The 26259-nt window shown below is 43.8% G+C and overlaps 1 protein-coding gene across 1 annotated transcript in view; it reads left to right on the top strand.

Annotated features, from left to right (window-relative positions):
* GUCY2F (guanylate cyclase 2F, retinal) overlaps nucleotides 1–26259 on the top strand; it is a 139463-nt gene that overhangs the window by 92009 nt on the left and 21195 nt on the right. The window contains exons 9-15 of the mRNA XM_017349714.3: nucleotides 3867–4043; nucleotides 7529–7685; nucleotides 12707–12856; nucleotides 16885–17033; nucleotides 19239–19402; nucleotides 20864–21056; nucleotides 24446–24620. Coding sequence (XP_017205203.2) covers nucleotides 3867–4043; nucleotides 7529–7685; nucleotides 12707–12856; nucleotides 16885–17033; nucleotides 19239–19402; nucleotides 20864–21056; nucleotides 24446–24620 — 1165 coding nt within the window. The remainder of the gene's footprint in view (nucleotides 1–3866; nucleotides 4044–7528; nucleotides 7686–12706; nucleotides 12857–16884; nucleotides 17034–19238; nucleotides 19403–20863; nucleotides 21057–24445; nucleotides 24621–26259) is intronic.

Genomic DNA, 26259 nt, shown 5'->3' on the forward strand with positions numbered 1-26259 from the left:
ATAGAATCCTTGATTTCATTCATTCTTTTACTATCCACACCAATAATTCATATGCTATATAGCTCCAAAATAGATCCCAGATGTACATCTTTCTGTAGGGTCACATTCCTACTATTCCAAGTCTATGCACAAGCACACACACACACACACACACACGCACACAGGAACTTCAAAAAGTTCATGGAAAATGAAATCAAAGTATAAATTTATTTTCATGCAAAGTAATTGAAATTGTATAAATAAGAGATCTTCAAAGTGTTCATGGAAAATGCATGTTATGGAAAAATGACACCTGGATCTTAATATATTTTTTCACAAAAATAAACTTATCTTTTAAATCAATTTTCCATGAACTTTTTGAAGTATTCTTGTATACACAGTTGTGACTTAGTGTCCGTGGGAGTTTGCTTCCAGGACTCCCACAAAGATCTCAAAATCTCTTGTTGCTTGTGTGTCTTATATAAAATGCTTTTGTATTTGCATGTAACCTACAAAATCTTCCCATATACTTCAGATCATTTCTTGGTTACTTAGAATACCTGATACAATGCAAATGCTTTGTAAATAGTGTTGTGCAGTATTGTTTGGGGAATAATAACAAAATGTCTGTACATGTTTAGTACAAACACAATTTTTTCAAAAAAAATTTGATCCATTGTTGGTTGACCACAAATGCAGAACATAGGATATAGAGAATTAACAGTATGTGGCCGGCGCCGCGGCTCACTAGGCTAATCCTCTGCCTTGTGGCGCTGGCACACCGGGTTCTAGTCCCGGTCAGGGCGCCGGATTCTGTCCCAGTTGCCCCTCTTCCAGGCCAGCTCTCTGCTGTGGCCCGGGAGTGCAGTGGAGGATGGCCCAAGTGCTTGGGCCCTGCACCCCATGGGAGACCAGGAGAAGCACCTGGCTCCTGCCTTCGGATCAGCGCGGTGCGCCGGCCGCAGCGCGCCGGATGCGGCGGCCATTGGAGGGTGAACCAACGGCAAAGGAAGAGCTTTCTCTCTCTCTCTCTCTCACTGTCCACTCTGCCTGTCAAAAAATAAAAAAAAACAGTATGTGGATGTGTATCTTTATATATCTGTGTAAACATATCTGTATTAAATTCTCTGAAATTAATAATTACTTTTTAAAAAAGATATATTTATTTATTTAAAGGTCAGAGTTACAGAGACAGAGAGGGAGGGAGAGAGAGAGAAAGAGAGAGAGAGTGAGAGAGCTCTTTCATCAACTGATTCACATCCCAGACAGCTGCAACAGCCAGGGCTGAGCCAGGCTGAAACCAGGAGCCAAAAGCTTCATCCAGGTCTCCCATGTGGGAGGCAGGGGCCCAAGCACTTGGGCCATCTTCCACTGCTTTTCCCAGGCCATTAATGGGAGCTGGATCAAAGTGGAGCAGCTGGGCTCAAACGGGTGCTCGTATGGCATACTAGTGTCACAGCTTTACCTGCTGTGCCACAATGCCAGCCCTGATTAATAATTTATTAATAGTCAAATTGACCAGATACATTTCTCATCTTTATATGACTTCTCTGGTATTTACCACATATTCTTATATTCTTGAAACTCCTTCTGGTATTTATCTGACTGTCCTGAAACTTACCCTGTGATATTGGTGTTCTTGTCCCAAATAGGCTTTCCTCTATTTCTCTGACCCCCTTGTAAGTCTTTCTGCAGGATCTTCTTTGTTTCTCAACATTTAAATGGTGATGTATCTCATTTTCCCTTTTCTCTTTTTATTCTATGTCTTTCCTTGAATAATCTCATCCACTCACACTGATTTCATCTATCATTCACAAGTTTACAGTGTAAGAATAAGACCTCTTTTCTGATCTCCAAACCCTGAATATACAACCATCCTTGAAATAGTTCCACCTTGGCCGGTGCCACGGCTCAATAGGCTAATCCTCCACCTAGCGGCGCCAGCACACCAGGTTCTAGTCCTGGTCGGGGCGCCGGATTCTGTCCCGGTTGCCCCTCTTGCAGTCCAGCTCTCTGCTGTGGCCCGGGAGTGCAGTGGAGGATGGCCCAAGTTCTTGGGCCCTGCGCCCTCATGGGAGACCAGGATAAGTACCTGGCTCCTGCCATCGGATCAGCGCGGTGCGCAGGCCGCAGCGCGCCGGCCGCGACGGCCATTGGAGGGTGAACCAACAGCAAAGGAAGACCTTTCTCTCTGTCTCTCTCTCTCACTGTCCACTCTGCCTGTTAAAAAAAAATAGTTCCACCTTGATGTTCCACAGGCATCTCATTCTCAATATGTTCTAAACTGAATTTATCAGCCTTCCCCACCCCCAAATTTGCTTTCTGTCTTATGCAAAATTTTCTAAAAGCTGAGTCTAAGATGAAAATTATAGTCCAATATACTTATGGAGATGACATTTTCAGTAGAAAAGAGTGAGGAAACAAGGTAGGAAAGGGGTAAAGGTTAAGCAAGTATTTGATCTCATCTGGAGATTAGCAACAATGTGAGCTCATGGGGAAATGCTGGAGCATGAATTATACCATAAGTTTAACCTTGAGGCTAGTGTGCTGGACTTCTGTACTGTCCCCAGCTAGTCAATCATTACTTGAGGTCTGTGAGTGGGCCTTAGTCTCGAAGGAAAAATAACTTATCTATGTCTTGGGCTTTAGGATATACCCTCAGACTCAGCCCCTCCCGTTAAGTCACCTTCACCTGGTCAATTCTTTTTCATCCTTCAAGATAATCCAGTTATTATCCCCTTAGGGATGCCTTTCCTGACCTCCCAGGCTGAATTAGATCCTTCACATCTGAGCTCTCTCAGCGTTACATACACCTTTCTTCAGAACACATTTCATGGTGAAATACAATTGTGGGATTAAATGTCTATCCTCCCTCATTGAATTTGCATTCTTTCACGATAGTAATTTCTTCTTGTTGGCCTCTACTTTTCCAGAATACAATCCAGGCCTGAGACATTTAGTGTGGTCACACACTAAATGCTTCTCACATTAGTGGGAAAAAAAGTGGCTGTATGCCAAAATTTTAGATGTCTCTTATGAAACAAATCTTGTAAACTCTGGCTTAATGTTTATATAGGAGATTATTTTAATAGGTACTGAATAAAGGAGTAGTCAGAGAAAGATGATCTGTTGTACCTTTTACTATTCTAATCCCCTTTAGCCACTTGGGTCATTGAGCTCCATTCCAGAGAGCCCCGAAGGAATCAGAAGGAAGCACAGCACTCACCTGTCAGTGTGCCATGAGAGATCCCTCTGTGCAGTTTCCCTCTTGATCCCTTATATCCATTTTCCATTGCTGCAGTAATAAAATTGGCACAAACTTAATGACTTAAGGCAGTACTGATTTATTGTCTCATAGTTCTACAGATCAGAAATCTAAGCAGATTCACAAACTAAAGTCAAGGTGTTAGTTGTATTGGCTTCTTATCTGGAGGCTTAGAGAGAACCCATTTCCAGGTTCGTTCAGGTTGTCAGCAGAATTTAGTTCAACATTGTCATGGGATTGACGTACACATTTAATTGCTGATCCTCAGCCAAGGAGTGTTCCCAGCTTCTACAGGCTTCCCACCTTTCTTGGCTCATCGTCTCCTTTATCCATCTCCAAAGGCTACAGTAGCACATTGAGTTTTCTTATTTTCAATCTTTCTTCTTTCCTCTTCTGCCTTTAAGGGTTCACATGATTAGATTAGGTTCACCTTTATAATCTTTTTGCTATGCAACATAATGCAACCATGGGGTGCCACTGGAGGTTGGAAATCATGAGGGCCAAAATTCTGCCTACTATAGCCAACATTCATAAGAAGGTGAGGAGAAGGATATATTCCCTGAACTTTGGTTTCCAACCTAGACAGGACACCTGAGACTCACATTTCTTCCTCCTTTTCCAGATGAAAGACCTGCGTCATGAGAATATTAACCCTTTACTGGGCTTCTTCTATGATTCGGGGATGTTTGCCATTGTGACCGAGTTCTGTTCCCGAAGGAGCCTAGAAGACATACTGACAAATCAGGATGTGAAACTTGATTGGATGTTTAAATCATCGCTGCTGCTGGATCTCATCAAGGTTAATGGAAAGACTGAAGAAATCTTAGGTTTTCCCTGTAGATTAGAACTTTAATGTTTTGCAATATTTTATTTTCCTGAGATCATGGTGATCATTTCACTCCCCTACTTTCCTTCCCAAGGGCTGCCCCTACCACTCTTCTCACAGAGTGGTACTGATATAGAAGGAGTTAGCCTGACCCCCTCCTTCCTGATTTGAGGACCACAGTTTGCTTTACTTTTTTGGTCATTGACCACTCTTCTGCCTGAAGCTTTGTGCATGTGGGAATGTGCTCATTTCCAGATTCCTTGGTGCTACTTAGCCCTACTCCTCATTTTACCTTCTAGAAATGTAGCTTGCATCCTTTTATACCAGCGGTGTGAATGTGGAACTCAATTCCCCTGAAATGCCAAAGGACCATTGGTTCTAATGGGTAGTACCTCCATTCTCTGAGCCAAGGGCTATTGATCACCAAGTGGGGTCAGGGAAGGATCCATGGATGGCTTCCAGTGATATGTAAATTGTGTATATGTGCATTTTGATGGGACTGATCTGGATAATCAGTTACTTGTTGAGCTTCCTACATATTGACCAGTCTTAACATTTTTTTAGAAATTTATTTTATTTATGTGAAAGGCAGAGATAGAGATAGAGATGAGAGAGATAGAGATAGAGATGAGAGAGAGAGATAGAGAGATTTTCCATCTGCTGATTCACTCTGCAAGTGGTTGCAATGGCTGGGGCCACGTTGAAGCCAGGAGCCTGGAATTCCATCTGGGTCTTCTATGTGGGTGATAGGAGCCCCAGTATTTAGGCCATCTTTTGCTGATTTTTAGACACATTAGTAAGGAGCTGAATTGGAAATGGAGCAGGCAGCACTATAACTTGCACTCTGATATGCGACGTCACTGTTGCAGGCAGTGGTTCAATCCACTGAGCCACAACACTGGCCTTCAGTCATAACCTTTGTATGGTGGCCTCACTCTTTTCAATGGTACTTTAATGGAGAAGATGTTATTTAATTCTGATTCTCTGTAAGATAGGTGTGACCAGTCTCCTTTTACAGTGTCTGGCACACCTGGCAGGTCCTCAATATTTGTCAGTTAACTAGTAAGCAGCAGAGCTAATACTAGAATCTAAATCTCCTGCTTCCTATTCCAGGACTCTTCCTACTAATCCTGGAAGCAAAACCCAATAACTTAAGGGAGAAGCCTCCAAATGACATTCCTTAAAGTCCTGTGATGAATGAAACCCTAGCATTAGAAAACCTCGGGGAACCTTGCCCACTAAAGACTGTACTTGGAAATACCGAAGAGGACAGACTTTCTGTGAGCACAAGATGCAAAGTATCCAAATGCAAAGGTGGTCAGGCTGTAAAGACACCCCTCTTTAAGCCAGAGCATTGAAGGTGTTCTTGGAATGAACAGTTCTGTCGGCTGCACTAGAATATGTATGAATTTATATGCACAATGATTAAACCTATCTGATTGAGAATCCTAGCCAATTTGAATGTCATATGAAAAGAGGAATTTGAAAGTCACATGAAAGCTACCAAGCAGGCACCAGGATTAGTAATACTTGGATGTTTTCTGTTTTATTACTTATTTATAATTGCAAAAATAATATATTAAATATTTTAATTTAATATATTAATATATTAAATTAAATTTTTTTATTTGGAAGGCAGAATTAGAGAGAGAGAGAGAGAGAGAGAGCTCTTCCATCCAAAGATTCATTCCCCAAATGGTTGCAACGGCCAGAGCTGGGCCAGACAGAAACCAGGAGCCCAGCGCCTCTTCTGTGTCTCTCATGTTTGTGCAGAGGCTCAAGCACTTGGGCCCTTTTTTGCTGTTTTTCCCAGCAACATTAGCAGAGAGCTGGATTGGAAGTGGAGCAACTAGGAATTGCACTGGCATCCATATGTTATGCCAGCTCTGCAGGCTGTGGCTTAACCTGCAAAGCCACAGTGCCGGGCCCCCAAATTAAATCTTAAAGCCAAATGGTTTCTATGGGAAAATACTAGCATGTACTCAACCTTCTTTCTTTGTATCCCCTCCCCCAACTTAACTACTAACAATGTGGTAACTACCATTTTTGTAAAGACTGCAAGACAGACAGCTAGAGATCTCCCTTCCACTGTGTCACTTCCCAAATGTTGGCAATAGCTTGGGCTGGGCCAGGCTGAAGCCAGGAACCCAGAATCCAATCTGAGTCTCCTGCATAGGTGCTATGGTACCAGATATTTCAGCCAGAATTCACTTCCTCTCAGAGTATACATTAGTAGGAAGCTGGAATCAGGAGCAGAGCTGGGATTCGGAGCCTGGCATTCTGGAAGGGATGCGGATCTCTCAGGCAGTGTTTTAACTGCTACACCAAATGCTCTTCCCCTTATGCTTCTTTTCATAAGTATTTACTTACATTGTGGATGACTCTTTATACATATACATGTTGTTGGGGCTGGTGCTGTGGCATAGCAGGTAAAGCCGCCACCTGCGGGCCAGCATTCCATGTGGTGACAGTTTGAGGCCTGCTGCTCCACTTCTGATCCAGCTCCCCGCTAAAAGCAGCAGGGGATGACCCAAGTGCTTGGCTCCTTGAACCCACATGGGAGACTCGGAGGAAGCTCCTGGCTCCTGGCTTCGGCCTGGCTCAGCCCCTGCTGTTGTGGCCATTTGGGGACTGAACCAGAAGACAGAAGATATGGAAGATCTCTCTCTGTCTGTCTGTCTGTCTGTCTCTCCCCTCCACTCTGTGGCTCTGCCTTTCAAATAAACAAATCTTTAAATAAATAAATAAATTTACATGCTTTCACATAGCTCTTCTAGTCACTATTTTTCACTCATTTTTGTGGCTTAGAGTTGTTTCCTTGTTAGTTTATAGAGATTTATCTTATTCCTTCAAAATGCTGCAAAACATTCCATAGTGCAGATATACCATGTCCAGTCAGTCTCTTTTTCATATTTTGTGTATTTCCAATTGTGTAGCATTATAAAAGCAGCGGTGTAATTAGCATTCTTCTAGCTGTCCCTTTGTGAATATATGCAAGCATTTCTCTAGAAGAGCAGTAAAATCTCTGAGTCATAGGGTATACATATTTAACATTTTGGAGCTATTGTCAAATTGCCCACTGAAAAAGCTATACCAGTTTCTGTTTCTGCCAATAAAGGATGAGAGTTGGGTTATGCCTTTTGGGGAAAATCAGAATCTCCAAATCCCTTGCAATTATATGTGTATGGATCCATTTTGTATGTGAAATGTCAGTAAATCTCCTAGTAACAAAGATTTTTGATATACATGAGATATATTTCTTTACCAAAGCATAAAATTTTACCACTATAAGGCACCTGAAAGCCAGTTGTTGTCAAAGGTCTACTTTGCATGCATATTAGAGAAAAAGACTTCATTCTGGATCATAATAGCTAGCCATTAATAATCTTAGAAAGTGACTCTAAAAGCATAAAATAGTTACATGAATTGCTAAATAAATCCTGTTGTGTCATCTGCAGGGCATGAAGTACTTACACCACAGAGAGTTTGTTCATGGGAGGCTAAAGTCTCGGAATTGTGTGGTAGATGGGCGTTTTGTATTAAAAGTGACAGATTATGGCTTTAATGACATTCTAGAAATGCTGAGACTCTCTGAAGAGGAACCTTCTGCAGAAGGTAAGCAATGAATTGTACACTTCTCATGCACACAAGGTAACTCCAATGAAAATATGCACTGAATTAAAGCCTCAGGCTGATTTCAGCTCTCCACTTTTGTTGAAAGTCTACCCTCATTTCCAAGCCGAGGGACCTGAATGAAGCTCTGCCCAGCCTAGCCTTCTGAACAAAGCCAGTGCAATAATATCCACTTCCCGCTGTGGCAGGATTAGGCTGCATTGTGTGGAGACCCCAGCACTCCCTGGAGAAACTTGCCTAGTGCTAGGCACACAGTAGGTGCTCAATAAATACTTGTCAGATTGAATGGAAGGTAATTTGGAAGTTGGACCCCCACAAAGTACATTCTAAAATGGGATGTCATTACAGAATGCCAGCACTGTCTCTGTTGGAGAGGGAGAAGCAAGGAGGGGGGCACTAGCAAATAAATGCTCTGTGGGTTATAGGGGATGACTTCAGAAAGAACTATGACCTTCTAGTAAATAAGTAGGCATGCTTGTAATGTCCATTTTGTATTTTGTCTTCTATGTAGTGCACCAGTAGCAGCACTAAATAATGCCTGTAGGGGTCATAACAGATCCAAGAAACTGGAGAAATCAGAGTGGTGGTGGAGGGGATGTATGGGGTGAATGGGAACCATGGGGACTTAACTGGTGGAAGAGTGAGAGGAAGACAGAGAAAAGGGGGAAAGGAGAGAGGGTCAATCAGGTTAATACACAGAGGAAATTTGGGACATTAACATTTTTGACCAATATTAAAGGATGAAGAGAGATAATGACACAAAAACATAGAGAAACAGAACAAGAGATGCGAAGCCACTGCATATATTCATATTATTAAGCAATCTTTGGTAATTTAAGTTTTAAAACTGTTGACTTTACTACATAAGAGAAAGGAAGAAAGAAAGATGTAGAGAGAGACATACACAAGATAGACCAGTCATCAGTGTTATCATCTTGCTCGTCTACAAGACTTGTGGAAGAGTAAACTTTATGGAATCATATAGCATAACTCTGTCATTATATAGATGAGACAAGGGGCGTTCCTAATTTACACAAATCATGCAGATAGTTATCAGCAGTTCTAGGATTTCAAGTCAGGTCTTCTGAAGCCTAGCCCCTACATTCATTCAGTCCATCTGAAACTTACAATAACAATTTCCTCTTTCTCTGCCCATTCATGTTTTGGAAGACCTGCTGCTCCTGGTAATCACAGTGAAAAACATGTGACATTGCCACACTCTCTTGTCCTCTTTGGACCTGTTCTTGTTTCTTAGCTCTATGGGAATTATTGGCTAATTCCAGTTTGAAACCTTGGAGTAGTTGCCTTGTGTGAACTCTGGGATATTGGGAACACAGCTGTGGAGGTGGAAAATCTGTCAAAAGTAGTCATCTATGAAGGATTAAAAAACACACACAATTCTCAGCTTCCCAGAATTCCATTTAATTCACGGATGGACAACTTTCAAACTTAAAGAAATCTTGTTTTAGAGTGAGTATGGGAGTTTTTGGGTGGACTCCCTATTTCTTTCCCTGTCTTGTATCATTTCCCTTCACTCTTCACATTGCAGTGGCAGCCTGGATGCTCAGTGTGGTCTGTCTTTGGTCTTCACCCAGTGCAGCCAGAGGGGGCTTTTTAAACTGCAAATGTGATCGCTTTCAGTTGTGCCTAAATCCATTGAACAGCTTCCCATTGCTCTTAGGATAAAGCTCCAATTCCTTTATGTGGTTTATAAGCCCTGCCTGGTCTGAGCCTTGCTGAACTTTTATGCTTAGCCACGCCCCCTCCCTCTCTATGCTAAGGTGAGGCTGAACTCCTCCCAGCAGTTTATGTGCTCCAGGATCTCTCTTGCTTCCAGACCTTCACACATGCTGTGCCCTCTGCCTGGGACACTCTTCCTTTCCCACTCGGTCATGCACACATCTCAGTTGGCCTAAATTCTACTTCTTCTCTGGGGCTCAACTTAAGTATCGCTGCCTCAAGAGGCTTTTTGTAACTCCCAACACTCAGCTAAGTTGCCTTCTTTAGGATCCTTTAGGGCCTTGAACTTTGCTGAAACACCATGCGTTGCTAGTATTACTAATTAAATCAGCTGTCTTCTTGCCCCACCAAAGCTACAAACTCTGTGAAGGCAGGAAACAGGGTTGCCTTCCTTGGAACTTTCACAATATCTGGCAAAATAAATATTTGTAGTTGCGATTACAGGATGAAATAACAGAACTTGTCTCCCTACCTTACATGAAGAGACTAATAGAATCTTATTTTGAAGATCCTTGGAGGTCATCTAACTCAACTTCCACTTTGTAGATGGGGAAACGAAGGTTCAGAAAGGTAAACTAATTAATGGCCAGGCTGAGATGTTGAACCCAAGTCCCCTGACTTTCAGTTCTGAGTTATTTTATAATATACCACACCACACTGGCTCTCTAAAATCAATTTTATTACCATAGCAATGATCAGACTTAGTAGTGGCTCCAGCAGATACAAAACAAGCCAAAGTAATTGTGCTAGTTTTCCCGAGAGTTCAAGTCTAATGATAGCTAGTGGCTCTTACTTGGTTCTGGAGTGCAAGGAGGGAATGGGGGTGGGTTGTAAATGTATTCATTACTGTCCACTTTCAACTACCTAAGAATGGTTCAGATAAAGCCTCATTTGAGCCGTTGACAATATACATGTCAGTGCTCTCAGAAAATAGTATTTGGTAATGATTGTATTTAGTCACCCAGCTTTTTTACCAGGGAGTTTGGCTCTCTTACCCCTTCTTGGGCTTCTAAATGTGCGGCGAGAGAGGATGTTGGGAAGAAACAGCTACATGTCATTTTCTCTGCTCCCAAATGGCCCCCTCTGCCTTCCTCCCCAAAACCACGATGCCTAAAATGCCAGGGTCAGAGATGTATTCCTCTCACTAAAGTGCTGTTCAATTGTTTAGTTTTATTTGTAAATATCAATCCTCCTAGGCAGGGACACGGAAGGGCCCTAGAACGAGTGCATCAGGGTCTCTCACGGGAGTGGGTGGGTGGTAGGTGGAAGGTCAAAGGGGCCTGGTGGGCTGACAGAAGCTGGGCGCTGATGGAGGGCAAAAAGAGAAGATGGGTACGTGGTTGGGGGTGAGGCTTGAATCCTTGGTTCACTATTTAAATTGGGGTTGGCTGAAGAGAAGAATTTCTAGAGTGAGTTTCACTTGCCTGGGTTTCACTACCAAATCAAAACAACCTCTGACCTTTCACGCTCCTTTCTGCTAGGTAGGAGCTTGCCCCCTGGGCGCCCTTCCCAATGCTCCAAACTTAACACGATGAAAAAAGCCATCACTTTCCTGCCCCCATCACCTCCACCCTTAACAGACATTCTTCTGCAGCCTCCCTACCTGGATGGCGACCTGTCATTTCCTCCAACTCCTTCCTTCCCCTTCACAAAGAAAGCACAAGGAGCCCATCCAGGGCCCTGTCACTTCCTTCCGGAGCGCGTCTGCTTCCCCAGCCTGTTGCTGCCACCCCTCCCCCACTCAGGCCTCTTTCACCTCAATGCTCTCTCTTGCCGCAATAACTTCCTAGCTGGTCTCCCTGACTCCAGCCACTCTCCTTCAATCCAGCTTGTGCAGGTTGCCAGATTAATCTTCCTGAACACGGCTTTCATCAAAACCCTCTCCAACTCCAGCACCCCTACTGCCTTTTGTATTCACTCCAAATGCCTTCATTTGGCGCTCAGGGCCTCTCACCTTCTGCCCCCATTCTTCCAGCCACCCCCCTCCCCCACTTCATCAACCCTATTTCGCTTTCTCATTATTCCTTAACAGAGCCCTTCTCTTCAGCCAAACTAATCTGCTTACCACCCTCCCACTACCCGCAATTTGCTCCTTTCTGCCTCTTGTTCCCTTGCACATACTGTTCTTTCTCCCTGCAAAGCCCTTACCCTCTCAGCTTCAGAAAACTGCATCCTTGACCTTCTTAACAAGCACATTTCAGATTTCACTTTTCCAGGAAGCCTTCCTGGATTAATTTGATCAGCTCGGGCTTTTGTTGCTGTTGTTGTTGTTATTGTTAGCTTGAACTTGATAAAATTGCCAATATTTCACCATTTTCCACACACAGAAATGACAATTCCATATGGCTCAATATAAGACATTTCTCTCCAACTTTTGACTACTCTTTTCGTGTTACGAAAGTGTATTTCTTTGTATTTGGATTAAGGTGCCACCCAGAAAATTTTGAATATTCTGTTTGCTATCAACTCCGAAAGCGGGGACAATCTTCTGTCCCCTAATCAGGCCTGATATGCAGCACAGCACACAATAGGCATTCGGGTTTGGCTTTTACTAAATGTATATAGTGACCCTTATCACTGTTTGTCCCGTATTGCAGTTAGGATTACACACACCTGCCTTGTCCACTGGTTTGTGAACTCTACAAAGGCAAAGGCAAGGTCTGATTCATTCCTGGCACTGCCTCTGCAGCCAGCACAATGTCTGGCACATAGTAGACCCTCAATAAATATTTGTAGGGCTGATTGGAAGGAAATGCTGAGCTTTTCTTTTTCCCCTGAAAGGAATAGAGGAGGTCTGGGCATCCTCTAATCCTTTTACAGAAGACCTGGAGGAAGCATCTTGTGAATCTCTAAGTCCCAGCACAGTCAAATAACCAGACACATATAGATCTTAGAACAGAGCAAATCCATGGCAACCAGTCTGGCAGTACACTCGCCTTTCCCTGGAAAGCTGCCAACTACTACTTACAGGCTCAAGAGAGCAAGAAACCAAGTGCCAGAGAGTTTCTTCAGTTGGCACTCCTCTGCCCTTCCCCGCACCTCTGCTGTGTCTGCCTGCGTGGTCTTTGGGTGGAGACACTGGTATGTTTTCTCTGTATGTAATTCCTTCTATTCATAGATTTGGGCCCTAGGGGACACTAGCATGCCAGACTGTCTAGTAAAAATATAAAGCAGTCAATAAAATATCACCCTCCAAACCCTTGAGGGCATTGCAGATGTCAGTTAATCCTCCTTGTATTCATTCCACAATGCTTGCTTTTCAGAGTTGCTGTGGACAGCCCCTGAACTGTTGAGAGCCCCAAAGGGCAGCAGGTTAGGTTCTTTCGCAGGAGACGTCTATAGCTTTGCCATCATCATGCAAGAAGTGATGGTCCGGGGCACCCCATTCTGCATGATGGATCTGCCAGCTGAAGGTAAGCAGGAAGTGAGAAAAGGTCACCAGGGAACCCACCCTGACCAACTCAGGCCATTAGGATTTGCCAGAAGAGTTTGCTGTTTGTGCTAACAGCCTGCTAGTCTTCCAGTAGTCTGTGTTGTGTGGAATTTGGAGCCAGATAGCTTTAGATGTCTAGAAGAAACTCCCCCACCAGGGAAGTGTGACATAAGCCAAAGGCCCACAGGACATATGTTAATTCTTCTGTCTGTTTCTTTCTTCTTCATACTTCCCTCTACTCCTTTGAGACACTCCTTACTAAGTATTTCAGTGCCCTTTATGATGCTCCTGGATGTTAGGTCATCTTCTCTCTTCCTGTGACATGTCCCAGGCTTCCATTCTTACTTTCCATAAAAACACATGGCTAGGGGCAGGCATTGGGCTTAGTGGTTTAAAATGCTGGTTAGGATGCCTGTAACCCACAGCAGAGTACCCGAATTCAATTCCTGGCTCCAGTTCCTGTCTTTGCTTTATTATGAATGCAGACCCTGGGAGGTAGTAAAGACAGCTCAAGTAGTTGGGGTCCTATCACCCATAGTGGAAGACCTCGATTCTGTTCCCAGCTCCTGGCTTTGTCTGCAACTCAGTCTTGGATGCTGTGTGCATTTGGGGAGTGAAATAGCAGATGAGAGCTCTCTCTCTCTCTCTCTCTCTCTCTCTTTCTCTCCCTTTCAAAATTGCATAAATAAAAATTTTTTAAAATGTGACTATCAAGCAAGATCCATCAATAGATGATAAAATCTGTGGACAAAAGTTTGAAGGGAAAGGGATTATGTGAATAATCTTAAAGTAGAAGCCACAAGGCACTTAGTAATTACAAATGGAAAAACGGCAAGTTTACAAGTGATGGAGCCTATAGACACTGCCTTAACTTAGCCATCAAGGTTACCATCACTAGTAATAAGGCACATTGAGATCATGTACCTCTTGACATGATGCACTAAGGAGGATAAAACATCACCTCTGTGGGATTTTTGCCACAATAATGCATATCCTCAGCCTAACTGTGAGAAAACTTCAGAGAAACGTCAGTTGAGAGACATTTTACAAAATAACTGACCAACACTCATCAAAAGTACCTAAGTCATGAGAAGACAGGAAACAACTAAGAAACCATCAAACATTAGAGGATACCAAGGTACACAAAATAATGCAATATGGGATCTTGGATTGTGAAACAGAAAAACTACTTTCTGGGAAAAAATGATGAAAATCAAGTATGGACTCTAGTAGTAGTATGTAGAAATGCTAGTTTCCTTTGAACTGCGGTTATGTAGCTTGCTAACATTAGGGGAAACTTTTCTGGAAGTCTAAATTTATTCAAAGATTTTAAAAATGAAAAAGAAAAATAATGAAAATCATATAGATACCCTCTGCCCTACTCAGGGTCCCATGCTACTGCTCTACTTAAAGCCCTCCAACCATTCTCCATCACTTGTTGAGTGAAGCCTAGACTTCTCATTTGACATAGAAGGCCCCGCACAATCAAGCTTCCAGCAGCCTCTCTAAGCTTATCTTCCATCATTTTCCACATTCAGGCTACACCACATCACTAGCAGAGCCCTGAGAGCCACAAGATCTGTTTCACTTCTCTTCCTTCATGATAACTGAAATTTCTTCATCTACCCACTCTCCATCCTGCTTCATCCAACTGGGGTCATGTCTATGAATACTTCTGTACTCTTCAGTGTGGGCCAGGTGTTGGCTCCATGTTATCTCTGCTAGAGCACTTACATTATTTGCCATTGTTTATCTCAATTGGACTGAAATCCTCAAGGGCATGAATCCTGCTGGCCCTAAGCAAAGAAGTGATCTGTTCAGCTCTGCAATGTTCTGAGAAAGGGCCAAAGGACTCCCTCTGCCAGAGAGTGAGAGGGTAGGGCAGTCCCATTCCAAGAGATTCGTTCCCATGGAGAGCCGGATGCTGTAATGGAGAAACCTTTACTGGTGCAGACTGATTTGATTTAATGGAACTGAAGGTGTGATGTCACAAAAAACTGAGAAGTCAGAGGAAACAGCTGAAATTCTGTCATGGGGGCAAGGCAGCACTTACTGTTACTGGGGTCTGTAGGTGTTGCAGTCAATACAGGAGAGGGAAGGGCAAAGTGATGAGTTAAGCAGGATTTATTGAGAGAGAGAGAGAGAGAGAGAGAGAGAGAGAGAGACCCATCTGTCAGTTCACTCCCCAAATTCCTACAATGAGAACTCAGTGCATGAGGGTGATGGAAACTCAAGTACTTGAGCCATCACCTGATGCCTACCTGATGCCTCCAAGCATTTACATTGACAGCAAACTGAAATAAGGAATGGCGCTCGGAGCAGAAACCAGGTGTGCACCCTGACATGGGATGGGATTCTTTTGTTTTTTAAATATTTATTTATTTATTTGAAAGTCAGAGTTACATAAAGAGAGAAGGAGAGGCAGAGAGAGAGAGAGAGAGAGAGATCTTCCATCTGCTGGTTCACTCTTCAGATGGCCGCAATGGCCAGAACTGTGCCAGTCTAAAGCCAGGAGCCAGGAGCTTCTTCCAGGTCTCCCATGTTGGTGCAGAGGCCCAAGGACTTGGGCCATCTTCTGCTGCTTTCCCAGGCCATAGCAGAGAGCTGAATCAGAAGTGCAGCAGCCAGGACTCGAAGCGGCACCCACATGGGATGCCGGCACTGCAGGCGGCGCTTTACCTGCTACACCACAGTGCTGGCCCCTGATGGAAGAGTCTTAATTGCTAGCTCTAATACCTGCCTAAAAGGTTTGGAGCAAGAAAGTAACGTGACCAGATTTGTGCTTTGGGAATGATTTGGAGAAAGTTAAGTTGGAAGCAGAGGGATGAGTTTGAGGCCCAATGTGCATTGCTGGACCACTGAGGGCTAATATTTTTCCCATGCTGCCAGGAAATTGTGTCCCTTTGGAAAAAGGTCAACCTGGCTGATCTAGACCTTTGGTCACTCATGGCTGTTGGATATGAGTAGGGAGTTTGAGACCTCCAAGTTGAAGTCTGAGGCATTTGAAAACAGGACATTGAGATGGCTTGGGTTTAAATTCAGATTGTCACTTACTAGCCATGTGATGTCAGGGAAGCTACTTGTCTCTTTGTCTAAGTTTTCCCATTTATAAAATGAAAATAAGAGGGGCTGGCACTGTGGTGCAGTGGATTAAAGCCTTCACCTGCAGTGCCAGCATCCCATATGGGTTCTGGATGCTGGTTCAAGCCCCCACTGCTCTACTTCTGACCCAGCTCCCTGCTAATGCACCTGGGAAAGCAGTGGATGATGGCCCAAGTGTGTGGGTTCCTGCACCCATGTTTGAAACCCAGAAGAAGCTTCTGACTGTGGCTTCAGATTGACTCAGCTCCAGCCATTGCTGCCATTTGGGAAGTGAACCAGAGGAGGGAAGACCTCTCTCTGTCTCTACTTCTCTCTATAATTCTGTCTTTCAAATAAATAAAATAAATCTTTAAAAGAATGAAAATAAGAGTGTCTACCACATCTGTTCATAGCAGTAATCCAATGAACTAATGCATATAATATGATCAGCCTATAGTGTGGTAGATAGTAAATGTTCCAATGAAAGTTCATGGACTAGCAACCAGGGGGCCCTTGATGAGACGCTGGATCAAAATCTTGGGCCTAGGTTGGGCCCGAGCCAGCAGGGAGAGATAAGTAAGTCTATTATGAAGATTGGAAGGCTTATATGATTTGGGAGTGGGTCCTTCAAGTTATAGCACTAGAATTGACATTGGATAGGCTACTTCTGAAACCTAGAAGCATGATAAACCTGTGTATAAATAACAACAGTTCAACAGTCAATTTCTTAATAACGCCCCCATTTCCTAATGGAGGTTTTGTTCACATACAATCTATATTTAGGCTAGCAAAGGAGAAAGGAAAAGAGGTGGCTTTTCTGTCTTTTCTCTTGAATACTCCCTTTCATGGCTAAAACCAAATTATCTTTGCCAAATCTTGTTTTTCCCCCTGTGACTTGTAAACCTTTCTCTTCTTGCATCTGGACAGAAATCATAGAGAAACTTAGAAGGCCTCCTCCTGTGTACAGACCGGTGGTTTCTCCCGAGTATGCCCCTCCTGAGTGTCTGCAGTTGATGAAGCAGTGCTGGGCTGAGGCTGCAGAACAACGACCAACTTTTGATGAAATATTCAACCAGGTGAGGAGTCTGCAAATTTCATCACTGCCCAGAGGTCATTGTAAAGCCAGCCTACCCGAGGCTACCTCCTTGGATCTTTGTCATATTGTGAAAGAAACCTCTTGGAAGGGGAAAGGGCACACCTCTTAGAGAAGTAAACTGGCAGTGGGTGCTTTGAGGCCTTGGTGCTGGTGTATCGCCAGAGCATCCACCAGGAGCCCAAGGGTTTCTTCTGGTGCTCTTCTGTGTCTGAGCCGCTGCTCTAGGCTCTCCACAATCTGGTCTAACCAATCTTTCAAAGGCAAAATTGAATCACCAGGCATTTGGAAGGATTGGCATGGAGACTGTTAGAAGAGGGATATTATGGAACAGATGGGGCTCCTTGGGGAGCCATGTTTGCTTTGGACACTCCAGGAACATTTTAGGTGACACTGAGCTGTTTGTGGAAGGTTAGGAAAAATATGGCATTTTGGACAGTCTGTTGGAGATGGAAGAAGGTGCAAATGTGGATTAGAAAAGTAGGAGATTCCTTAAGGCTCCCAGGGTATTATTCGAGGCAGTGGGCCATGTGAAAAGTGATAACCCTTATCCTTAATGATACTGAATTTCTGAAGAGGTGGATTCTTTCCCTAGAGTTGTTATTGGAAGGGCAGATGGAAGAAAGGACAGAATGAGCCCCACTAAGGAAGCTGGTGTGCAGTCCCTACGTTGGAGCGTGCCAATTAGAGCGTCAGTGAAATTACAGGATACTGACACTGAGGGTGCTCTCTAGGAGTGCTGTGTCAGCCCTGGCGGAGAGGCTTTTGAGCCTGGCTGGAGTACAGCACTGAGATGCTTTATGAGTGGCAGGTATCTGAGGCGGAAAAGAGAAAGAGTTGAATTGAAAGCCTGCAGGGCCCCACCTATGAAGTCATCCGTGTCCTCAGCTAACAAAGCCTCCATTAGCCTGGCTGGCTTTCTTGAGGACACTTAAACAGGTGTTCAATAGTATGGAAAAGGCAAAGGACCATGAAGGTCAAATTTCTAAAATCTTACCATGAGGCAGAAGCAAAAGCATTCACCCTTGTGTTGATGCTAGAGATGTTATTTCAGAAGGCATCAGAGAAGCCGATGATAGATGGGAGTGCACATCATGAGACTTTGAAACAAGACTGCTGGAGCGATGCTCCCTAAAATGCTTCAGTGGATGTTGAACCTGTCTGATGACAAGGTTAGCCTCTCAACTTCCTGCAGTTAATAAAACTTATATGGAGGAGAGTGAACTTGCTTGAGTTAGGCAATGGGGTGTGTATGTGTACCTGAACTGGCTACAGAGGTTACCCCTGGTGGACATACAGATATGGATCAAGTTCAGAAGGAAACATGTAGTCTTGGCCTTGGGGTATTGGATGCTAAATGGAGTATGTGTAGCCCAGGTATATAAGAAGATTCACTGGGACAGAGCCCAAGGTATTTGCACAGTAAAACTATCCCCAAGTCTTATTGTTGTGAATACACCATCGATATGCTAATACACAAGCATGGAGAGGCTACCAATCATGATTCTAATGCTATGCCAAGCTCCCAATCTCTGTAGATTGACAAGGTCCCAGTACGATATTGAAATTTGTGACATGTAGCCACCTCTAAAGTATCAGTGCATAGAATGGGACAAGACCAGTTGAATTTCTACATGACCTTGGATGACCTGAAGGGCAGGTGTCAGGGTACACCATTATTCTTGAACCCCATGGTAAGAAATTGGGGATAGATCTTATCATGAAGATCTTCAGCCCTTTCTAAGAGGTCAAGGAACCTCCCACTGTTCAAAGACTAGCACCACAGTAGCATTTGACAATTAGGGGATTTAGTACAAGGGTGAAATAGCACTTTCTGCCCTCTTTCTGCTTACCAAACACACAATTGGCCTGGGCTCGAGACCAAATCCTCTGAAGTGGCTATTATTCATGTGATAGTGTCTGAGAACTGAAGGAGCCTGCCAAGAGTACCTTTGCTCAGACATGAAAGAACCAGAATGTATAGGAAGAACTACTCTAAGGGAAAGGAGTACTGTGAATGGGCCAGAGTGACAATGAGGGGGGGTGGTCACTTTTCGTATTGATTTCTGGGTTCATCTCTCCTGCACTGGCTTTATGGAGGAAAGGATTTGTGATAAGGGGCCATCTCCATCATCTCTGAGTTTGAAGAGTAAGCATTCCTAGGATCCTCTTTCTGTTTTACTTCCAGTTTAAAACTTTCAATAAGGGGAAGAAGACCAATATCATTGATTCTATGCTTCGGATGTTGGAGCAGTATTCTAGCAACTTGGAAGATCTGATCCGAGAGCGGACTGAAGAGCTGGAAATTGAAAAACAGAAAACGGAAAAGCTTCTTACGCAGATGCTACCACCGTATGTGTGAACACCTGAGGGGCATGAATCCTTATAACAGTGTGTTCTGTTAAAAAAAATTACCTCTCAACTAACTGCTCCTTTTCCCTGTCCTGCACCCTCTGTACTCCCAGTGGGGTTGAGTCACACCTTTAAATCAAAGTAGAATTGGAAACCAAGGGAGCAGAGCACACATTCTCATTTTCAACTACCTGTGGCTCATACTGATCATTTAAGTTTTTGGTGCCTCGGTTTTTCTATATGTCACTTCATGACTTTGCCAGGAGGTTGACCAATTAAAAGAAGGCGGTCCTTTGAGCTCCTACAGGAAAAGTGGCAAGGTTGTTTTCTTCAGGTATTTTTCTTAGTTGAAAACCTTATTTGTTGCCACAGTTTCCAACTTTTTCAGAGTATCTAATATGATCTTTGGGGAGAAAATTGGGGAAACTAGTCTCATAGAAAGGCGACTGCCTGAGAACATTCCCCCAGAGTGCTGAAGTTGAAGTATAGTGAGCTTAAAAACAAAAAATAGGGTCCGGCACTGTGGTGTAGTGGTTAAAGCTGCTGCCTGCAGTGCCAGCATCCCATATGGGCACCGGTTCGGGACCCGGCTATTCCACTTCCAATATAGCTCTCTGCTATGGCCTAGGAAAGCAATGGAAGATGGCCCAAGTCCTTGGGCCCCTGCACCCACGTGGGAGACCCAGAATAAGCTCCTGAATCCTGGTTTCAGATCGGCACATCTCTGGCCATTGCTGCCAATTGGGGAGTGAACCAGCAGATGGAAGACCTCTCTCCCTCCCTCTCTCTCCTGCTCGCTCTCTCTCTCTCTTCCTTTCCTCTCTCTGTGTAACTCTGAGTTTCAAATAAATAAGTCTTTAAAAAAATAGAATACAGTATGAAACAGACAGTCCTGGTCTGGGCCTTCATTTTTTGTTTTAAGATTTATTTATTTATTTGAAAGTCAGAGTTACAGAGAGAGAGAAGGAGAGGCAGAGAGAGAGAGGTAGTGGGGAGAGGTCTTCCATACACTGCTTCACTTCCCAATTGGCTGCAACTGCCAGATCTGTGCCGATTTGAAGCCAGGGGCCAGAAGTTTCTTCCAGGTCTCCCACATGGGTGCAGGGGCCCAAGGACTTGGGCCATCTTCCACTGCTTTCCTAGGCCATAGCAGAGAGCTGTATAGGAAGTGGAGCAGCCGGAACTTGAACCGACACCCATATAAGATGCAGGCACTTCAGGCCATGGCATTAACTCACTGCGCCACAGCGCCAGCCCCCATACTGTATTCTAGTACTTGGTGCACTGTAAGCATTCAATGTATATTTGTAGAATAAATGAATGAATGCATGTTTTCATCTAGCTGGCATTTTCTTCCTCACTGTTAACTTGGCAGTGAGTTTTGGCACAATTGTGTTCTAGCAGATGTGTATGACACAGAGGGAGACTTGTGTCTTAGGAATAACTGTGTTTGATTTTTAGATCAGTTGCTGAATCCCTCAAGAAGGGCTGTACAGTTGAACCCGAGGGCTTTGACTTGGTCACCTTGTACTTCAGTGACATTGTGGGCTTTACCACCATCTCAGCCATGAGTGAGCCCATTGAGGTGGTAGATCTTCTGAATGACCTGTATACACTCTTTGATGCAATCATTGGCAGCCATGATGTCTACAAGGTAAGTTAATTATCAACGAAGTGTATTCCTGAGTAAAAGTTTTAGATGAGGCTCCTCTATGTATATTCGAAGATTAAAGGATACAAAGATATAGAATGTTGTTATTTAGGAATAAAATTTAAATAGCACTTCTCTTTCTTTGGTGTCCTGTTGAAAATGCAGTGGCCTGTTAGTTAGAATGCATATAATTTCCCAATTTAACAAAATAAGAGCTTTCAATCCAGCCAGAGATTAATGGACAGATTTCTTTTGAGCTGTTTTCTAGAACTGGGACTAAGAAGAGGTTGAGGCCAAGAGAGTTATTGCCTTTCAGTGGCTGAGTACCAACAACATAGGAAATATCATGCTAGGCCTTGAAAGTGCTGTAGGAGAAGTGCTGGTTGTTTTACCCATAAATGGTGACTGCTGCAGATTTCTTCTTGGTAAAGTTTGTGTAGATCTATGGCATACTATTAAAATTTGGTCTCCTCCTTTAGGTACTATTTTTATACAGGAGAGAACTTAGCATTACAGCAGGGTGCTAATAGACCTGAGGCTCCTTGGGATTGCTACAGGGTAACTGAAAGCCTACTTATGGGTCTGAGGTCTGGGGAAGTGATTCATTGTGAGGCTGCAAGCCCCAGCTTCCACCTTCCCCTGCTCTTCCAGCTTATGAATTTCTGCTCTTTTTGTCCCAGGTTGCAGAAAAAGAGTAGCGAGCAGATGGCTACATTCACTCATTTTGGTGTCATGCTTCCGTCACTCTTGTTTTTTATATGTTGTCTTGTCTCCAGGCAGAACATGACTGAAAATCTCATAGCTGGGAAGAATATTTCCATGATGTCTGTAACATGGATACTTGTTTTATTGCTGGAGAAAGATGCCCCAGGCATCCCAAAGTTTAGACAGCTACTCTGTCCCCGGAACCAAGGTAGAGCTGGAGAATGAGTAGCTCCATTCATTGGATTCTTCACAGTGCTCTGAAATGTTCCAGCTCTCAAATCACACACAGGGCCCTGTGTTTATCACAGATTAGACAGGCCCTTTCAGGTCAGGTAGAGAGCCTCAGGGCTAGGCCAAACCACCTAAACGGGGCTCAGAAACAGGCATCATACTTGTCAATCAGTTGGAGCTGCCAGCTAATCAAGAAACACACATGGAAACCACGGTGGAGGGAAAACAAAATCCATGGACCCAGACTACCTGTCTTAACTTGTTGAACTCAAGCAGGCTGAAGAGAAAAACAAATCACTGAAAGCTAATTCAGTTGAAACTAAAATCAAAGATGATTCAGCGTGGGCAGTGACACAGCCCCTGGTTTAATCAATCCAACTGATTCTGTTCAGACAATTGTTGATGGTCCTAGAGATAAAGCCATTAACTATTTTGTTTGTAGCAGGGAGCTTGTGGGCTGTTCCCAGTACAGAGCAGGGATATATGAATCCAAAAATGGAATCTAATTTTTCAATCCTATTTATTAAAAGCAGCACAGTGCAAAGGAAATAAAAGTTGAACCAGCAGTGAATCACTAATCTTGTTTTTATTTTCATTTTCCTTACCTGCAAAATTAGAATCACCTCCCATGGCAGTTGATAACCTGAAATGGAAGTGAGAAGACTACTGCAGAATTATGAAGGTGGTGATTTGTTTTCAATTTCAGTTCTCCTGCCACCACCCTCATCTCAACCAGTCCCCTTTCTATACTTTCCCTTCTCTTCCAGTGCCCCTCTGCTGGTTGATGCAACCCACAATTCCTCCACAGCAGTCTACACACCAAGGCTTAGCATCTCCCATACTGCTTGCTCTTCTAATATTCCCATTCACACCATTAGGGCCTCATGGGGGACTGACTTATCAGAGTTAAAGGGTCAACCACCAGTCTATGACAATGCCAGCCACTGAGTTTTCCCTCCCTTATACCATTTGCATTATAATTCTTTCTTATTCTGTTCAGGTAAGCCATTTGTCTGAGGGTAAGGATCCTTCCCACAAATTACACAGGCTTAGGGAGACCCTGGAAGAAAGCATGTTGAAGTTCAAAATCGTTGCAAAGTTGCAAAGCATCAGTTACTGGCTATGTGGAAAGTCTTGATGAAAGACCTATTGCTGATATCTAAGCTTCTTTCTCTGGAGCTTTATCATAGCCCTAAGTCCTAAGGCTGCTTTTAAGACATATCCATTTGGTGATGATGATGATAGTGGTAGTGGTGGTTAATGATGATGATAATGATAACAGCTTGTACTTAACATGTGTTATCCACCAGGCAGTTTTTAAGTACCTTGACATACACTGCATTATTCAGTCATTAGAAAACCCTATGAGGTAGGTACTGTCATCAGGCCTATTTACAGATGAGGGTAGTGAAATGTAGACAGATTAAGTGACTTATCTAAGGCTACAGAGTTTCTGAATGGTGGATCTGGGATTTTAGCCAAGGCAGTATGACTTCAGAGCTTCATGATCTTAAATATGGTTACATTCTGTGAGTGAGTTCTCCAGGCAAAAATGAACTTTAACTGAATCCAAACTTGTAGCAGCACTGGCACATTTCATAGAAGCCCCTTTAGCTTGCTTATCTTTTGGAGTTAGCTGAAAAACTTCAACTTGTTTTTCATCTCAAAGAGTGAGCACACTTCTGTAGGGAAGATGAGGAACACAGACTTGGCTTTATTGCTAGGTGTTCAGCAGAGCAATTGGGGGAGGGGCAGTACTAGTGCCCCTCAGGGAGGTAGCATTAGGAGAAGAGGAAGTGACCAGTGGGAAAAGACCCAGTTCTCATACCCAATAGGCCTACAAAGCTAACGCCACCTGATTAGTAAGGCAAAGCAGAGGGAACAGACTCTTCTTTGTTAATCCCTTCCCTCTCCCTGCTCATTACCCAAAATCATCTAGAGAAATGCTTGCTGACTACTGAACTTCTTTCTCCGGAGCTGAATCATAACCACAATCCTCAGGCTGGTTTCAAGGCATACCCATTTGGTGATGATGATGATGGTGATGATGATGATGGTGATGATGATGATGGTGATGATGATGAGCATCATAGGCAACTGCTCCTGGGGTGCTCCCCCAGAGTATCCTAGAGACAATCAGTGCCAGGAATCTTCTCCTTTCCTCCCCCTAGGAATTTCTTGGAGCCTGATATTTCTCCAGAGCCAGGTGGCACCTGAAGTAGCAACACTTAGTTCAGAATCTCTGGTTGGGGCCTACTTATGGGTATTTTTTTTATAAAACTCCTTAAGCGACTCTGCTGTACAAGCTGAGACTCTGAATCATGAACAACCTCTCTGCCTTCCTTACTTTCCAAGAAGACTAACCGTCCCCCACTCTGGCCTCTGTCATACTCCTAAAGAAACAAAATACACAAAGAAGTTATTTGCTTGCTAATTCTGTTTCCTCTGATTCCCAGGTAGAGACCATTGGAGATGCCTACATGGTGGCTTCAGGCCTCCCAAAGAGGAATGGTAGTAGGCATGCGGCTGAGATCGCAAACATGTCCCTAGATATCCTGAGCTCCGTGGGCACTTTCAAGATGCGGCACATGCCAGAGGTGCCAGTCCGAATTCGAATGGGCCTGCACTCAGGTAACAAAACCAGTTAAAGTGAGAGAAAATATTCCCATGTGTCTTAAGGAAGACTAAACATGGAAGAAGAACAGGTAGCTCTTCCCTGATTCTTTGTTTCTTTATTTAAAAGTCAGAGTCACACACAGAGAGAAGGAGGGGCAGAGAGAGAGAGAAAGAGAGAGAGGTCTTCAATCCGCTGGTTCACTCCCCAATTGGCCACAATGGCCGGAACTATGCCCATCCAAAGCCAGGACCCAGGAGCTTCTTCTGGGTCTCCCAAACAAGTGCAAGGGCCCAAGGTCCTGGGCCATCTTCTACTGCTTTCCCAGGCCATGGCAGAGAGCTGGATCAGAAGTGAAGCAGCCAGGATTGGAACCAGCACCCATATAGGATGTGGGCGCTGGAGATGGCAGCTTTACCCACTATGCCACAGAGCCAGTCCCTCCCCTGATTCTTGGTAGCTGGGTTACCCAGTTGTCCAAAGCTACAGAGTTCTTTTATGCCTACCTAAGTTTGCTTCTCTTCCCAGCACCTGCACTACCACAGTGGGCAACAGCCCTTGTTGTAAGTACCAAACCCTTTCAGTCTACACTCCTGGTTATGGCCAACATTTCCATGTTCATCCATGCTGCAAGATCAACAGGTGTTATGTTATTCATTTAATCAATTAAAATCCCAACCCCTGAAGTAGTTTTCTCATATTCTTGTCCCATTTTGCTCGAATAGCTTCAAGATATCTTTGTTCATTGCCTCCTTCCCAACTACTTCTTTCTCTTTATTCTGCTCTTCTAGGCTCCTTCTCCCATCCTTAAAAGAATGAATGACATTCACTGGGTCATTTCTTCATTATCTATTTCCTTCTTAGCCCCTTTGCAATCTGATTTTGGTCCTCACCACTTTCCCCAGTCCTTGTCTGCCCTTACCTCTGAGCCACATTTGGCATTTATAAAAATTTTCCCTAAAGCTTTCCTCCCTTTGGTCTTCATGATCAACTCTTCACTCCTATTTGAATGCTGCTTCTCCACTTCATTTACTGGTTCTCTTAGCTCTTCCTGTTCTCTAACATTTCCTGCAAAGCTCTCAGCGTGGTGATCTCTTGCTCTCTGCATGTCCTCACCTTAAATTTGTTTTTCAATCCACTCCAATCTGGCTTTCATTTTTCTACCACCAATAATTTCTCTTGTTTTTATCTGTCTCTTAGATAGTAATATTTCCCAGGGTTATGTCCTGACTCACTGCTTTTCTCCTGCTCCATGCTCTCCTACATGATATAACTCTTGTCTGTGGTTTAACTACACACATATGCTAATAAGCCCCCCCCACCCAGGTTCAGCAGTCTTATCCCTTGAGCTTCAGCAATATATACCTAATTTGTTGCTGATATTTCCACAGGAATGTTTTCACAGGTACATCAGGCTCAACACATCTAAAGGAGAATTATTTTCTTCCCATACAAACTTCCGTCTTTACTGATTTTTTTTTCATTTTTTTGACAGGCAGAGTTAGACAGTGAGAGAGAGAGACAGAGAGAAAGGTCTTCCTTTGCCGTTGGTTCACCCCCCAAGTGGCTGCTACGGCCGGCGCGCTGCACTGATCCGAAGCCAGGAGCCAGGTGCTTCCTCCTGGTCTCCCATGCGGGTGCCGGGCCCAAGGACCT

This window comes from Oryctolagus cuniculus, chromosome X (assembly GCF_964237555.1).
Source record: "Oryctolagus cuniculus chromosome X, mOryCun1.1, whole genome shotgun sequence".
Lineage (NCBI taxonomy): Eukaryota > Metazoa > Chordata > Mammalia > Lagomorpha > Leporidae > Oryctolagus > Oryctolagus cuniculus.